Source organism: Zootermopsis nevadensis, unplaced genomic scaffold, assembly GCF_977971745.1.
Source record: "Zootermopsis nevadensis isolate Lab colony 2312 unplaced genomic scaffold, Znev_1.0 Znev_ptg000028l, whole genome shotgun sequence".
NCBI lineage: Eukaryota > Metazoa > Arthropoda > Insecta > Blattodea > Termopsidae > Zootermopsis > Zootermopsis nevadensis.
Genome location: NW_028259160.1, coordinates 7375723 through 7391140, shown reverse-complemented (window position 1 = coordinate 7391140; position 15418 = coordinate 7375723). Strand labels below are relative to the sequence as shown.

The following is a 15418-nucleotide window of genomic DNA, read 5'->3' as shown; positions in this document are numbered from 1 at the left end:
GGTGTTGCATGCCTTTAACTAAAATTAGGCATAATCTGAGATTTTAGGTTCTCACGGCGGCAAAGATGTCGATGTTGGTCTTCTGGGTTGTAACGACGTGTGTAATTGTAGGAGGTATTTACAACCCAAAAGGTCAACATAGGTCTATTTTTTCTTTCCATATAAGAACGAAACTTCGATGTTGTAATTTGACTCATGCCGAGTGTAGTACAAAAGTAAACATCTCGAAATATGAACTTGTTATCCTTTCCTTTTTATTAGCAAACCTGTACCTATAATTTAACTGTGATTTCGGGTCCCATTCTTTGTAATGATTGTATCAACCTAAAGTTACAATTACGATTTATGTAGACTTCGTTGAAACTGTAACAAAAGAGTAAATTTACCTAACAAAATTGAACCCAACGGAATCTAAGCGAAACTAACCAAACCGAGCATAACATAACAAAGCCTAACGTAACATAACTTAACCTAACGAAATCCAGCCTAAGGCGAGGACGAGCCATACGAGGCCCTTGAACACGGCGCTGAAAAAATACTCCGAGAGTCACGACACAAGATTTAGTTTAGAGTGAATGATACGCCAATAGACACGAAGTAGGAAAACCGACACCAAGCGTCGTGATGCTCCCTCAGAACGTCATATCTGAGACAGGTGAACCTCGGGATGCCATTGGACACGACGTTACAAAATCAACGCAAAGAGACGACACGCCTGTCATCTTGACGCCTCCAGAGCCATTGGAAATGACACTATAAATCAACGCCCAGCTTCGCGACACTGCCAAGACACCAAATTTTCCACAGGCGAGCCTCGAGATGCCTTTGAAATAGAAGTTGGAAAACGGACGTTGATTGTCGCGACGCCGACGTCGAAATGTAAATGAACTCAACAGAAGCCTATGCACGCCATGCACCACGATTCTGGCATCATGACGCATAGTGAATATAGTACAGGTAGGGCTCGGAATTAATACAAAACTCTGGCAAACCGACACCGAGCCTATCACACTAATATCTGCAGGAGTACAAATTCATTGTGAAATTTCATGAAAGGGGAGACTTTGCATAGCCTAGATGAAAGTCTAATAGTAAAATGGATTTTAATTACATAGGATGTGAGGATCTGAACTGACAAAAGTTGCTCAGGATAGGGTTGAACGGTAGGATAATATGATGATGGTGTTACATCTCCGGGTTTCATAAGAGCACGGAATTTCTTCATCACCACCTCAAAAATATTAATCTTGCTTTTTTCATGTGATCTGGTCTGCACTGATAAAGCATCATTAAACAAACTGTTAAACTACTATTGATTATTATCGTATAAGAACAATGTTGTTGAGTGAAGGAATGTGGGGGAGTGGAGGTATATCTCCGTGCGTTCTCAACTTTTGCATCGCAAGGAGATAAGCGGTCTGCTTCACACTTTATATTAATAAGACCATGAAAACATTATCCATTCATGAAAATTATCATGACAAATTTATTTATTGTGAATTTCTAACAGGACTACGGGTGATTAGGGCCACAATTTTATTTCTGTAACATTCGCACATCAACTTTTAATTACAGATACAAAAATTAGATATAAAGTAGGTTAACTAAAGATTCTTAGGCAAGTACAACTAGGAATATGCAAGATTTAACCCTTTCACTGTTATAACTGAAATTCTTTAATGAAATAAAACAGTGACGTAAAGCGGCCCATCCATGTAGGAGTCTGGCTTGCAAGTCCGGCTCGGCTCAGGTTCCATGGAGCCAAACTCGTTTGTGGGTGGGGTGTCACGAGCTGAGTCTGCTATGCATGTGTGGTGAAATATATCCGAGCCCGGCTCACGAGTCAAGCTCGCCGAGCCAGACTCGTACATGGATGAGCCGCTTTACACTGATTATTTGTTTTGAAAAATTCTTAGTAAAATAAAGGAATTATAAGAAATTAAGAATTCAAGAACAAACTTAAGTTTAAGAGGCAAAATACTGCACTGATGTCAAAATTATAAAAATCAAGCGAATACCGTCCAACAAGCAGCTGAATTCATCGTCAGTGAAAAGATTTAAAGAGTTAATATCGAGAAACAGGCGGGTCGTAAAATCGTGCTCGATAAAATACAATTCAACATCACAAAATACGTATAAAAAAATGTTACATGATATAGGAGAACTCGGAAAGTGATTCACAGATATACAGACATTAATACGCAAACTACTGAACTACAGATTACAATGCAAATATGTGCTTCTCATTTAGAATATAAGATTACTACCAATCTTTCAGGCGTATCAGTCTCGGCAACATTCACAAGCTGCAGTGTAAGTTATTGACATGGTTTACGTTCTAAGAGGGGAAACTTCATTATACGATAGACAACACAGGAGCGTGATCATGATCCGAGATCACCTTACACAGAACCACGCAATAAAACAGTGGCGTCGAGTTATTGATTCTCACGCCTCTAATTACGATTATTTTAATCTTGCTGGCCATTGATGAAGGGGAGCCTACGGGGCTGATTATTAGGAAAACAGTACATTTTAGATTAAGTTTTATGTTTAAATACATATTTTCACTGAAACAAAGTTTAAAACATTACATTACGGCAAATTTTTCATTTCATATTTCGTGAACACAATTCAGTTCATGACAGACAAAAAGCAGGAAACACTCAATACAAAATACGGGACTCTCATAGTGACTACGTGCTGCGGAGTCTTTTCAGGTAAACAAAAGCATTGATATGAACTATTATAGAATTTGATATTTAAGAGATGAAACCAGTCTTTGAAATGCGAGAATTTTACTCTGTATCAGTATGATTAATTACCCAGCGATACTTTGTACTGTCCACAGACTAGGAGAAAAGCCCTGCGGGGGGAAGTCGTTTCTGGGGCGGTGCAGGGGGAATGTTTACTATCAGGTGGACTAGAGGGCTGCTATTGGTGGGAAGTGTGATACGTCACAGTTTTACGCTACTACACACAGACTGAAAACATCAAGCAGTTAAGAGTAGCGTGTTGTGGGTGCACCTCTAATGTGTTCTGTGGGTGTTGCGATAATATTCTAGATTAAATCACTGTGCCTCTGTGAGGTAATCTTAAAGTTATACCCATTAGAACACATGAAAGATGTCTGTTGTCTGTCCAGTGGTTGTGGAACGAATGCGTTTAGGATAGGTCATCACTCACAGCGAAATCTTGCGCATGCGCGTATGTCGAATTACTAGCAGGGCTTTTCTCCTGGTCTGTGCACTGCAACACTAATGCTTGAAATATGGAGAACTTTAATATATGGAACATGAACATTTTTGCAGAAGGCCAAATATATGTTATGACAAGATTTTGGCAGCGATCATAAAGATACGAGGTGCAATCGGAAAGTTTCAAGACTGTGTCAATAGAGGGCGAACCGGATGTAGTACGAGCTTCTGCCGCTAGGGGGTGCGGCCTACATTCATAGTGAATCAGTGTGCCAGCCGGCATCATCGAATTAGCATTTGTTTCTTAGTTACGGGCGTTTTGGTAGTGCATTACACAGACCCTCCTGCGATTTCGGAATGGCGGATTTTCATGAACAAAGAGTGTGCATCAAATTTTGCCAAAGACTCGCCAAAACGGCTACGGAAACCTATGAAATGCTAAAGCAAGCATTTGGGGAGTCCGCAATGAGTCGTGCACAAACTTTTGTGTGGCATTCACGTTTCAAAAATGGCCAAACCTCTGTCGATGACGACGAGCGTTCTGGACGACCATCTTCGAGCACAACGCCCGAAAATGTTACGAAGATTCGGCAGGTCATTCACGAAGATCGACGTCGTACCATCAACGACTTGTGCGACATTGTTGGGGTAGGCTATGGGACCTGTCAGCTGATTCTAAAGGAAGAACTCCACATGCGACACATCGCAGCCAAGTTTGTGCCAAGGCTCCTGTCTGAGGACCAGAAGCAGTTCGGCAGTTTTTGGCCTCAAACACCATGGCCGTCATCCCGCACCCTCCTTATTCGCCGGATTTAGCTCCGTGTGACTTCTTCCTCTTCCCAAAGATGAAAATTCAACTAAAGGGAAGGAGATTTGAGACGATAGAAGAGATTCAGGCAGAATCGCAGATGGTGCTTGACAGGCTGACAAAGAAAGATTTCCAGGGATGCTTCCAGGCTTGGCAGCGGTGCTGGGATCGTTGTGTTCACTCCCAGGGGAACTACTTCGAGGGTGATGGATGAATTTAATACCTGAGATAAGTGTATGGGTTTTTATAGGCGCAGTCTGGAAACTTTCCGATCGCACCTCGTATGTCCGGCTCCTAAAATGTTACTGGATTTGTCTATCCCCACCTGAGCACAGGTCCCAATTAGTTTCACTAGCAGAGGAAGCTGTTTCAATAAACGTCTCCAATGTGGTGATTACCAGTTATCAAACTTTGTGTATTCTATGTTGTGTGGACACATCTGATTGAAACTGATAGCATAAAAACATATAATTCCATGACATTACTACACTCGTGAACTGAATTATTATTACAACACGCTGTTCAATTATTCATTCATTACATACACCAAGTTAAGTTAATACATTAAGTTACTTGTCTTCGTATTTTTTAATACTTGTACGGTCTCAAAATGCATCTGATATATTCAATCAATCTGAGTGATGCAATGTAATAGTCCACTGATGGTGTCTGTTCATTCTTCGATCATATAATATCAAAATGCACTAAAACTATGGTGATTCACCTGTTACTCCGCCGAGACGTCCGCAGTTCCTTCTCAATCTCAAACTGCCGCAAATCTGTCCTCTGCAGAAAGTCTTGTCTCTCCAAATATCTACAAAATTTGTGAAAAACAGTAGATTCAAAATCAGATTCTAGTACAAACTTTCCAAAAAGAAACAGAATTTCACTAGATGCTGTCACATAGTGGAATACAAAGCTACAAACAAGCATTCTTTTTCAGCAAGCTACTTTTAAACAGATTAAATTTTTTATCAACTCCCAAGAAAATATAATATCACTTCCCACTTTAAGTAATAACGAGTTCTAAAATCAAACATTAATTTGTGATAGTGGAGTTGGATACATTTTAAGAAAGAGCCTCATATCCGTGAGGTAAAATTGTTTTTTTTCTTCCTTCTGAATGCATTGCGGCTCAAGAATCAAAATGGCAGTAAAAAAAGGAGTGGTTAAGACAATTAATACTGTAACAAACAGGGCCATGAAATGCCTCTTTCATAAGTCCAACGTAAATTTACACAAATTTTGTCAATGATTTCTTTTGTCAATTCATATTCATAATCCCTTGCCTCATCCTGGGGCTAGCGCTACAGACTTACAAGAAATGCCAGCCAGTATTTCTTAAATCTGATCAACACCAAACAAACTTCTATGTAAAGATAAACATCAAAGAGCATTTAAAATAAAATATTCTGTATGGCTGTGCCTCTAAACATCAGGGTATGAACAGCAGTCCGTTCTCTAGAGGGGGTTAAATGTACGGTCTGAAAACCATATTAAATGACGATACATGCTCACCCATCTCTTCCTTTATTATGCCTTTGAAGTTCTTCTTCTATTCCTTCATCTTTCTTGTAACGATCCCAGTCTAATTTAGATTTCTCCAGAGTTCCCAACTTTGATTTTTTCCCTAGCTGACCTAAAACTGAAGACAACCCTTTCAAACCACCTCTGCCACCTCTTCCTTGTCCTTCGCGCGCTTCTTGACTAACTGCAGGAGAGGCTGGTGATGGCTTGGTTGATAATCTGGCTTCAGCAGAATCTGTTGCTACTTCCTTTGTCACTCTGTAAATTTTCAATCAAAACCTATAAATGTATAACTGATTAATTAATCATGTTTCAATAGGTTTTCTCATCTCACTGAAGTACGTGCAAATGCTACTTCCTTGCATGCATGCGAGCTATATGTTCCAGCTGGCAATGACATGTACTGAAGAGAATCATCTACTACGAAGAGCATTGCTCTACACAATTTTGTCACATAAATTTTACTTTTACAAATAATATGTATTGTGTGAAACATACCAACATGGGAGTTAAAAATGGAAACATATTAAGTTGACACAAATTTTAATTAAAATGTAAGTGGAACTACGGTCTAATACACTAAACAGGGTTTTTTCTGAATATAAACAATTCTTTGTAAATTTCAAGACGATAAATTAACCCTTTCATAGTTACATTTGCATGTTTACCAAAGGGCAATAACCATGATGAACACATACCATACTCGGAGGAAGAAGAAGACACAATATTAATACATAATTCTGTTTTAAAAGGTACTGGGATACTGGGAACGACCTGTTCTTCAAGTGCCTGAGCACTGCGGGTCCCAAATTTTTCGTTGGCTCGATCTATAGTCATTCGGTGAGACTCCTTGGATGAGGGATCGGCCTGTCGCAAGGCATCTACCTGTACACAGGACAGCACAACACAGGAAAACGCGGACAAACATCCATGGCTTGAGTGGGATTCAAACTTACGGTCCCAGCAACCAAGTGGTCTCAGACCGTGCGGCCACTACGGACCCCGTTTTAAAAGGTAACTGGCCAAAGTCCAGAATGAACTTCATCCAGGCATAATGAAAGACAACTGGTGATTATGTGGATACACAGTCAGGAAGCTTCATGGACACAGTGAAATACATGGCCAAATGGCTGAGGTAACTAAAAGAAATAATTCTAAACAAAGACAAATATTACCTAACTTCTTCACCAGCAAATTCAAACACCTTGGTGATGGTAACTTTGTTCTCTTTTTGGACAGTCTTCTGTAATTCTACTTTCACTGAAGGAGATTCTTTTTTGTTTCCATTGGTCATGGTTGTCTTTGACCAGTTCACTGAACTTCCTGTGTCCTTCAAGAAATCTAAAACATATTTTCACATGAAATAATAAAAATAAAAGTAAATGTTTATACATACAAACAAGAAGTTCTAAGCAGAACAGAACAAAATATACTTTCCTATTCACTGACATCCAGCCCCACCAATCTTATGTTGTTAATGTTACATTTATAAACCAGCAATAAAATGAAATTTAGTTGGCAGGTTTGTAGTTAGGTGGTCATAGGACTGAATACTACTTGAGTCAGTCTTTATCTTATTGCTGAACACATTAAATAGTTTATATAAAAACTATTATAATTATTTTTCTCTTGTAACAAATATTTTCTTTTCTTGGTACTTCTTCTCTTGAACAAGTGGTGGACTCCACCACTCAGGCTTCAAGTACTGTCTTTTTAAGGAACAGCTAATCAAAATTTGGCACTGGAGGCTAGCCAGTGGCTAATCTGGAATCATACTTTGGGAATGGTAAGAGAAATTATGTCTGACTACCCTTACAGCTCTCAGCATCTACTCCACACCAGCTAATCATAGAGTCAAGATGTATATTTCCCACAGGGCAAACTGCTGCCAAAATTCACATTTGGGAATTATTCAAAGTCCAAATTTACTTTGTGGCATGAGTAGCTACATAAATAATGCGCTGAAATGCATTTGTGACAATGATTAAAACAGGAAACACTCCAAAGGGCAAGGTGTGGGTAAATAAATCATCAATCTCCAAAAAAGTGCAGGCTCATTATCTCACAAAAATATTTTGCCACCACCTCACCTAACAATAAACCTCCACATTAAACCTGGGAACCCTTACTGTTCTAGATAAGCATACTAAAGTCTATAGGTGTGGACCAAGTGAGAAGTCAAGAGAAGTAATTAATATACATACAAACATTATAAAGCAGCAACTGTCATACCTGACCATAGAGAGTCAGCTTTCTTCTTTTCCTGTTCTTCAGTCAGAACATTCTGTTCCTCAGATGTTTTCTTTTTGACCTCTGCCTCCTTTACTGTTGATTGCTGAATAAGTTTTCTACAAATAATACACCATATGTTAAAAAGATGGCTGTCTTTTGGATTGCAGTGCCATATAGTCTAGTAGAAGTTTACAGACATTTCAGAGGTACTTACTGCCCTAATGATGGAGGCTGCAAGTACCTCTGACACATCAGTAAACTTCTACCAGACTAAATGGCACTACAACCCAGAAGACATCCATTTTTATTTTCATCACTGTGAGAAAATCAAATCCTACTTCGATGCTAATAAGTTTTACTGAAGAGATATAATACAACATAATTAGTTTAGACTAGCTCAGCTGTAAAATACTTTAACAAATGCAATGAACATGGTTGCTTTGAAAGTAAATATAAGTTTTCTTTCTTTAAAATCAGAAAAACTATGTCAGCCTCTAATGTTCTAAAGTTTTCAATAAAATATTACAAAAATTTAGCTCACCTGCCAGCCTTTACTCTTTTTTTCTTTTTTCCATGTGATTTTTTATGTTTTCTTTTTCCAGTTTCTACAGCATCCTCAATATCACTCTGTTCTTGGTAATTTTCTTCATCTCCTTCTGATTCTTCTTCAGATGGTGGATTACTCTCTGCACCTTGAATATAAACAATTTAGATTTCCATCCCAAATTGTTTACATGTTTATTTGAAATGAATATTCTGACAAGTAGAGCATTTAACTAAATTAGGGCCAGATATTTAATTTTAACACATTACAATGTGCATCTATCATACAACAGAGTGATTTACTGTCTACACTTAAGTATATCGATTACAAATTATGCATTGGCCTGTCACATTCGGTGCTACTGTTAACAATTATAAAAATTAAATAGGCTGGAAAACAAAAACAGTTAACAAGACTTGTTCAGATACTTGATAATGTAGGTTGTTAATGTTTAAATTTCATCTGTAAAGACCAAATATAACTGTTATACACAATTAAATGCATATGTAATGTCTAGGCCAGGGGTTTTCGATGGCATACCACTAATTCTAATTTAACACATTAAATGTACCACTAACCAAATGTGTTCTGGGAAAACTTATTTATGTTAATATTACCTTTTGATTTTCTTACTTAGTTCGCGTACCATAGGTTGAGAAACGCTGGTCTAGGCAATAATATAGATTTAGGATTCGTATGATGTGCAGGCACTTTGCTTCTGGCCAGAGAGGAAAAGAAGAACTTGCGAAAATTTTAAATGACATTTTCAAAAGACTTGCAGAAATGGTTACCTATTCACACATGCCAGCGAGTCTCCTTTCCCACTAAGTAACAGGTAAGAGAAGCGATGCCAACATAGAACGAAAGATATCAAATTCCACTACATTTTCATCAATCATACTTTGGGTTGTTAGTTTAGAATGGATGCATAGTATTAACATGCATATTGCTTGAAATACGACACGAAGAACATTAATAAACGATCATACACTTCTTAATTTATAAATCAAACAACACTTCTATACAAACCACAGGGTACATAATCTTCATCACTTTCGTCACTGTCTGAAGGTAGTTCCCGCTCGTCCATTCTCCTTGAAATAAAAATGTTACTACTAATATTCACATAATATATGACAAATATTGTTGCTATTGTAAAACAAATGCGCAATTTGTTTTCCACTATTGGCATTCCTGTTTTCTAAAGGTTGTGTGAGGTTAACGCTGCTATGTAGTTTACAAATAGTTTGAAATACCACAAAAGTATATAAGGATGCATTATAATTTGTAATAAATTTGTGTACTTAAATAGCATTTTAAAAGTAATTGAAATACCTTAAGTGACGTATATAAAGTATTTCGTGCTACAGCAGTTCTCGTACCGACCACTTCCTTTGCTAAAACTCTACATGCGCTCTCTGAAACTGCGCCGGTTCTCTCGTCAAATGTTCTTGTTCTATAGCAGAAGCTGTTGTGGAATGTGGAGCAAAGATGAGAAAATGTTTTGTTTGGTATTATGTTGACAGCGATTAAATTGAAAGTAAGTTAGAATGTTTCTTCTTTGTAAGGTAATTAGATTTATATTAAAATTGTAATTGTCGGGGTGTTTGCCTTACGTAGAGAATTACGAGATGGGATAACAACGAAATGTCATTTCACTGTTTGAAAGGTCACTAATCACATTCCTGCATATATTTACTTTACCACTCAGTCGACATAGTTTTAACATTGATGTCGTTCTTTACCTGTTGATGGATTGTAACGTTTTTCATGTGCGTGCAAGTTTTGTGTGAATTATTTCAGGTTTTTGCAACTGCATGTGTCTAATCATTACAATGGAATCTTCGGAACGATACGAGTATGGTACATGAATGATTCAGATGTGGATAAGTGTTTCTGGACTGGCATTGCACCCCTTCCAGAATGTCCTATGCTGCAAAAGAATTTCAAACATCAGAATTAGATACAGTTGCAAATGTGATTGGTCTTACTCCTACAGATCCTCTCAATACATTTGCAGGCAAGTACGTCTGTAGGTCCAGTGTTCTAGTAAAATATGTTTGCTGCTAATTTGTGATTTAGTTTTTTTGTGTTATTTAATCTTGAGCACTTCAAATTTAAGTATGAACTTTACAGCATAATGAGCATATATATATATATATATATATATATATATATATATATATATATATATATATATTGTAGCGTGGGTCAGTATACAACCTTGATTGTCAACCCTTAATTTCTTGTGGGGTCTACTACCTCAAATCCGATCTCAGTTGTAAACTTGGTTGGATTGTAAGAGACCACAAAGTCTTCCAGCAATAATGAATTTAATCAACTAAAACGTCTTTACAGCACAAAATAATCTCGTCTACAACACACTTCTCCTACAAGCGATTCACACTTCAGCTCTCTTCGCAGTATTTCTTCCACACTCTCAATAAACACACTGCCAATAAACAGACGCAACAATGTAAACACAACAATGCTAAATGCAACAATGTCATTAAACAGTTCAATAATGCCAACCCCAACACATCACACTATATATATATATATATGTATGTGTGTGTGTGTGTCTGAATTTTGGTCTTATTTGCAAATAGTGGATCTAACATAAGAATTTGAATCTATTTATACCCAGCTTGTTTGGTTTCAATGTTTAATACAGATTTCCCACATTAAGTGGAAATGTCTCAGGAAGAAGTAAATATATTTACTAGGTAAGATGTAAAGTGGTCCCTGTGTCTAAGCACCATGCCATTAAGACTGCAAGGGAAACAACTGTGGTAACCATTGAATAGGAGTCTGGGTTTGTACCAGAGCCAGTCTGGATTTAGTGGCAAATAGAAAATCCCCTAACCCTGCTAGGGATCAAACCTTAGGGAACCAGATTATAGCCAGTAACTTTTCCAACTGTGCTATCCAGCTCATTTATGGTTTCTAGTCACACAATACCATTTGAAGTTATATAATGAAAGTGGTCACCATATGTACAGATATTACTTTTAAATAATGTGAAGTAGAGTCTAGTATTAACATTGCAAAAACTTTAGTATCCTTTTCATCAGAGTTTGTTTAATGTTTGTTATTCTTTTAGAAATGTGGTATCAAGTATTTCTGTGGGCCTTGTTTTCTTCTATCTTCGTTCATGTAATTGCTGCTGCCATAGCCTTTGCAACACTCAGGAAACACAAGTTTGGAAAGTGAGTATCGGTATATTGTTGGTTCACATATCATTATAAGAAAGAAGACTTATGAATATGTTGTAGAGTGTATTTAGCAACTCTTAATTTTTGTGATTATGTTATAATGTTGCTAGTATAGTTCATTTAGAAAGTGATTGGTTATAGACTGGATAGCTGTGGTTTTATTCCTACATTCCTCTTTTTGCCACTGCAGCCAGACTGGTTCCAGTTTCCTGCAGTATATTCCAGTTGGTGACCAGTAAACTATTTTGACCATCTACATTTTCCTGATCTTTCTGCATGCTCATAGAATTGCACTATTTTATTTGTTATTCTCCAGAATTCCTCCATTTTATTTCAGATGATTCCATATCTCCTCCTGTAATTAAAATCTACAGATGGTTATTTGCTAGCTAAATTACATTTTTATGACATTCAAAGTACAATCTCTAGCTGGTTAAGATCCTGTCTTACAGATGGAAATTAATAAACTGAAATAAAACCATCAAATATAACTCAGAATTTTCTCTCAAACCTGGGGAACAGTAAAACATGGTGTTCCCAAGGTAAATTCTAGAGTCTTTGCTTTTCATAATATTAATGACCTTCCTCCAACAATAAACACCTTATCAGATCCTATTATAGTTGCTGATGATACGAGTATAATAATTTGTAGTAAAAATACAGATAATTTCTGAACAATAAAAGTTTCTTTCTTATATAAGTAAATGGTTTACTGCTAACAAGGTGACCCTTGATCTAGATAAAACAAATATGATAACATTTGTAACAAGTAATTCACCATAATATGCATAAAGTATTTCTTATGATGAAATGTACATAGAAGTAGGTAAATACAAAATTCCTTGTAATTTGTAAAATTGATTACCACTTAAATTGAAAGAATATTATTGGTCAATGATTCGTGAATAGAATATGGTATTCAGTTAGATTAATGTTTTATGTAGCTGCACCGACACTCTGAAATAAATTTATTTTGTCTGATTTTATTCCATAATGAAATATGGAATACTTTTTGGGGTACTTTATCCAACAGTAAAATGATATTTACTTCACAAAAGAGAATTGTTGTTAATTGTAGCTGGTGACAATCCTAGATGGGTGAAATCTGTATATTTTGAATTGTATATGTCTGAATAACTTCTGGATGCATGGTGTATATATTAATATGTATGAATTATTATCAATGAGCCGGGATAGCTCAGTCAGTATAGTGACTAGCTACGGGCTGGACGACCGGGGTTCGATCCCCGACGGGGGCAGAGGATTTTTCCTCTAGCCTCTGCGTCCAGACCGGCTCTGGGGCCCACCCAGCCTCCTCTACAATGGGTACTGGGGTCCTTTCCCGGGGGTAAAGCCGGCCGGGGCGTGATGCTGACCACTCACCCCCATCTAGTGCTGAGGTCAAGGAAGAGAGGAGCTATACCCCCTCTCACCCCAAACGCCTACTTGGCGTATAGTGGGACAAACTTTACTTTACTTTACTTATGAATTATTATCATCTTTTGATGTATTTGGCTCAGTGGCTTGTTATAGTCTCATGTGAAAATGATATTCCAGAGTGTATACTTTGCTTATTATTGTTGTTATTTGAAGCTACAGACATTTCATTTGTTGAAGGTTCTTTCCCATTTTCATCCTTGTGATGGGTGTATTGGCTCCACTAACATCAGGTGTGGTAAGCAGCGCAGCAGTGGCTTTTGTGTATAGAGCTTCCAGTTTGCAGATGGCACCACTGTATGCATTGGTCTGGGGACTGGGGCAGACTTTCTTGGCTGCATGCATCGGCTTCACTCGAATACTTGCCACTTTATAACACTCTGGTAATCAAATGAATGAATGTGGAAGAAGAATATTAGCTCACACTTTTTCAGAATTCCCTGACATTTTGCTGTCTTGCTTGTTCTCTATTATTATAGTGGGACTGCATCCTGAAAGAGTATATTGGTCTCTTAAAGTTGTATATATTTTTGTATATTTTTGATTTATTTCACAAACATTATATTTATTTTTGATGTTTAGACTCAGGATGCATCCTTTACAGACAGAAACATTGAGCTCAAAGCACTAGTCATATTGGAAGTCCCTTAGAGGAAGAATGATTGTAAATATCCATGCATACATCAGTTCTGTGTTGAAGGTGGACAGATAATTTATATGAAATTCCTACTAATTTTTTGTTTCAGTTTCATTTTGGTGTAAATAATTTTGTAATTTTTGTAAGTATTCTTTTAAAGCTTACAGTCAACTCATTCTCAGACTTAACCCATTCACTGTTTGCATGACAAGTTGCCATGACCCTGCTGTATACCAGGTAGACACATTTAAGTGACGTGGAGCTTGTTGCTTTGTCACAACTGTCAGCATGTTGTGGAAGTTACAAGATTTTGTACACAACACAGTGGTAGTTTTACCATTTGTGGTTATTAGGTTTATCAATTTCTGATTCATGTAATAGGTAGAACAGAGTTTTTCAATATTCTTTGTAGAAACTGTTCTAGTTGCAGTAATATGTTTGTAAGATAAAATTTCTTAACTATAATGTCTGTATTGAAAGCTGATATACGTGATAGAAACAAAAAACTGGAAAGAAGCAACCATACTGACCTGGAAGAATAATCAGGAATACACTACATGAGAATCTTCTAGACCTGATGTCCAGAATTGTCCTGAGTCAGATAGTTGCTATGCTTGACAAAGCATTTCTGGCAAAGTAGACATATTCCATGGCATCTGTACATCTTCACACGCAGTTGAAGTATTCTTGGGAATATATTCCTGTACCTAATTCTCTTTAGTTTCTCAGTATAACTTTGAGGCTGGCAGTGGATGGATTAATTCAGGCAGCTAGTGCATTGAATCTGAGTTTTTTTGGAGGTGTATGTTCTCATAAGAAACATTACAGCACAAAATATTAACCAGTTCATTGGCTCTATAAAATCTGTATTTCACATAGAGTACTTATGCTTCCTAAGATAGATTCGCTCGTATGGCTTGCCTCTGTGGATTATGTATGTATTTAGAAAGGAGCATGTAAATATGTACTGAGTTTGTAACATATTTTTGTGAATATAAGTAGTGGTTCACAGTAGTGACAAAAATACTGTGCAAATTTTGGTTTGAAAGTGGTGGAAGGAGACCACATAATAGTTGATTATGTATAAATGAATGTGATTAGCATGGATAGTGCCTATTTGCAATTTGTCAATATTGTCAGACATTGGAGAAAATGTGATATTGAATGTTTTGGCATGGAGCTATTTTTTTCCAATGCCAGGAGTTGTTATTTATTTAAAGGTGTAAATACTGAGCAGTGACTTATGAAAAGTTGATAGAATACATCTGAGGAAATTATTAACTTGGAAAAAAAGAAGGAAACTTGTAGATCTCAGATGATGCAAGTGTCTTTTGTATATAACATGATAAAACACCACTTAATGTATAAATGTTGGTTAAAGCACTCCATAGGATTAAGTTTGGAACAAGGTTTGGATAAAGTTCAATATATAAGAATGTGATTTATGTATGTTCATGGTCTAGTACAGTATTATTCATTACTAATAATGGAATCACAGGTCTGTAATTAAAAATTACTTTCTTACTAATAGATCATTTAATGTTATTTTATTTCCAGGATTGATAGTGGGGAAATGTCAATGAAAATGTACCTTGAATGAGATAATCATGGGGTATGTATTTAAGAAATGTGAGAATTTATTTCAATATTACAATAAGTTTTATAAAATTTCTCTGGTGGTTAATTATGTAAGAGGAACAGTTGCTGAATATTTTCAGCACATATTTATAAATAAATAATGGAATATCTGTTAATTTCTTTTTAATATTTGCTGGCTCTCAATATGTCAGGACTTGTTAGGTTTGACCTTTTCACTGAGGT

General features: G+C 36.7%; 2 protein-coding genes across 6 annotated transcripts; one reads left to right on the top strand and one right to left on the bottom strand.

The window, feature by feature from the left end:
- Nucleotides 1–1451: 1451 nt before the first annotated feature.
- Nucleotides 1452–9774, bottom strand: Yeti (yeti). 4 transcript variants are annotated; one of them, XM_022082146.2, is made up of 7 exons: nucleotides 9644–9774; nucleotides 9338–9402; nucleotides 8306–8456; nucleotides 7765–7880; nucleotides 6708–6873; nucleotides 5524–5790; nucleotides 1452–4819 (listed from the first exon to the last, which is right to left on the bottom strand). In XM_022082146.2, the coding sequence occupies exons 2-7, from the start codon at nucleotides 9396–9398 to the stop codon at nucleotides 4726–4728; spliced, it is 855 nt and encodes a 284-aa protein (XP_021937838.1). In that variant the 5' UTR covers nucleotides 9399–9402; nucleotides 9644–9774; the 3' UTR covers nucleotides 1452–4725. The 4 variants fall into 4 exon arrangements, with proteins under 4 accessions (XP_021937838.1, XP_021937840.1, XP_021937839.1 ...); XM_022082148.2 differs by having other exon boundaries at nucleotides 8306–8450; XM_022082147.2 differs by having other exon boundaries at nucleotides 9338–9399; nucleotides 9644–9734.
- LOC110838689 (transmembrane protein 170A) lies at nucleotides 9710–15351 on the top strand. Of its 2 annotated transcripts, none has more exons than XM_022082149.2 (4): nucleotides 9710–9848; nucleotides 10112–10328; nucleotides 11412–11517; nucleotides 13141–15351. In XM_022082149.2, exons 2-4 carry the CDS (start codon nucleotides 10232–10234, stop codon nucleotides 13334–13336), a joined length of 399 nt encoding a protein of 132 aa, XP_021937841.1. In that variant the 5' UTR covers nucleotides 9710–9848; nucleotides 10112–10231; the 3' UTR covers nucleotides 13337–15351. The 2 variants fall into 2 exon arrangements, with proteins under 2 accessions (XP_021937841.1, XP_021937842.1); XM_022082150.1 differs by having other exon boundaries at nucleotides 9749–9876.
- The last annotated feature ends 67 nt before the right edge of the window (nucleotides 15352–15418 follow it).

What these genes read in the sequence shown, in the direction of transcription:
- Yeti (XM_022082146.2), bottom strand. Translation starts at nt 9,398, where the DNA reads ATGGACGAGCGGGAACTACCTTCAGACAGTGACGAAAGTGATGAAGAT. An exon ending in TGAAGATTATGTACCCTGTG is followed by an intron (nt 8,457 to 9,337) that starts GTTTGTATAGAA and finishes TTTATATTCAAG; the next exon opens with GTGCAGAGAGTAATCCACCA. An exon ending in AAAAGAGTAAAGGCTGGCAG is followed by an intron (nt 7,881 to 8,305) that starts GTGAGCTAAATT and finishes TATTATTTGTAG; the next exon opens with AAAACTTATTCAGCAATCAA.
- LOC110838689 (XM_022082149.2), top strand. Translation starts at nt 10,232, where the DNA reads ATGTCCTATGCTGCAAAAGAATTTCAAACATCAGAATTAGATACAGTT. An exon ending in TCCTCTCAATACATTTGCAG is followed by an intron (nt 10,329 to 11,411) that starts GCAAGTACGTCT and finishes TTATTCTTTTAG; the next exon opens with AAATGTGGTATCAAGTATTT. An exon ending in AGGAAACACAAGTTTGGAAA is followed by an intron (nt 11,518 to 13,140) that starts GTGAGTATCGGT and finishes CATTTGTTGAAG; the next exon opens with GTTCTTTCCCATTTTCATCC.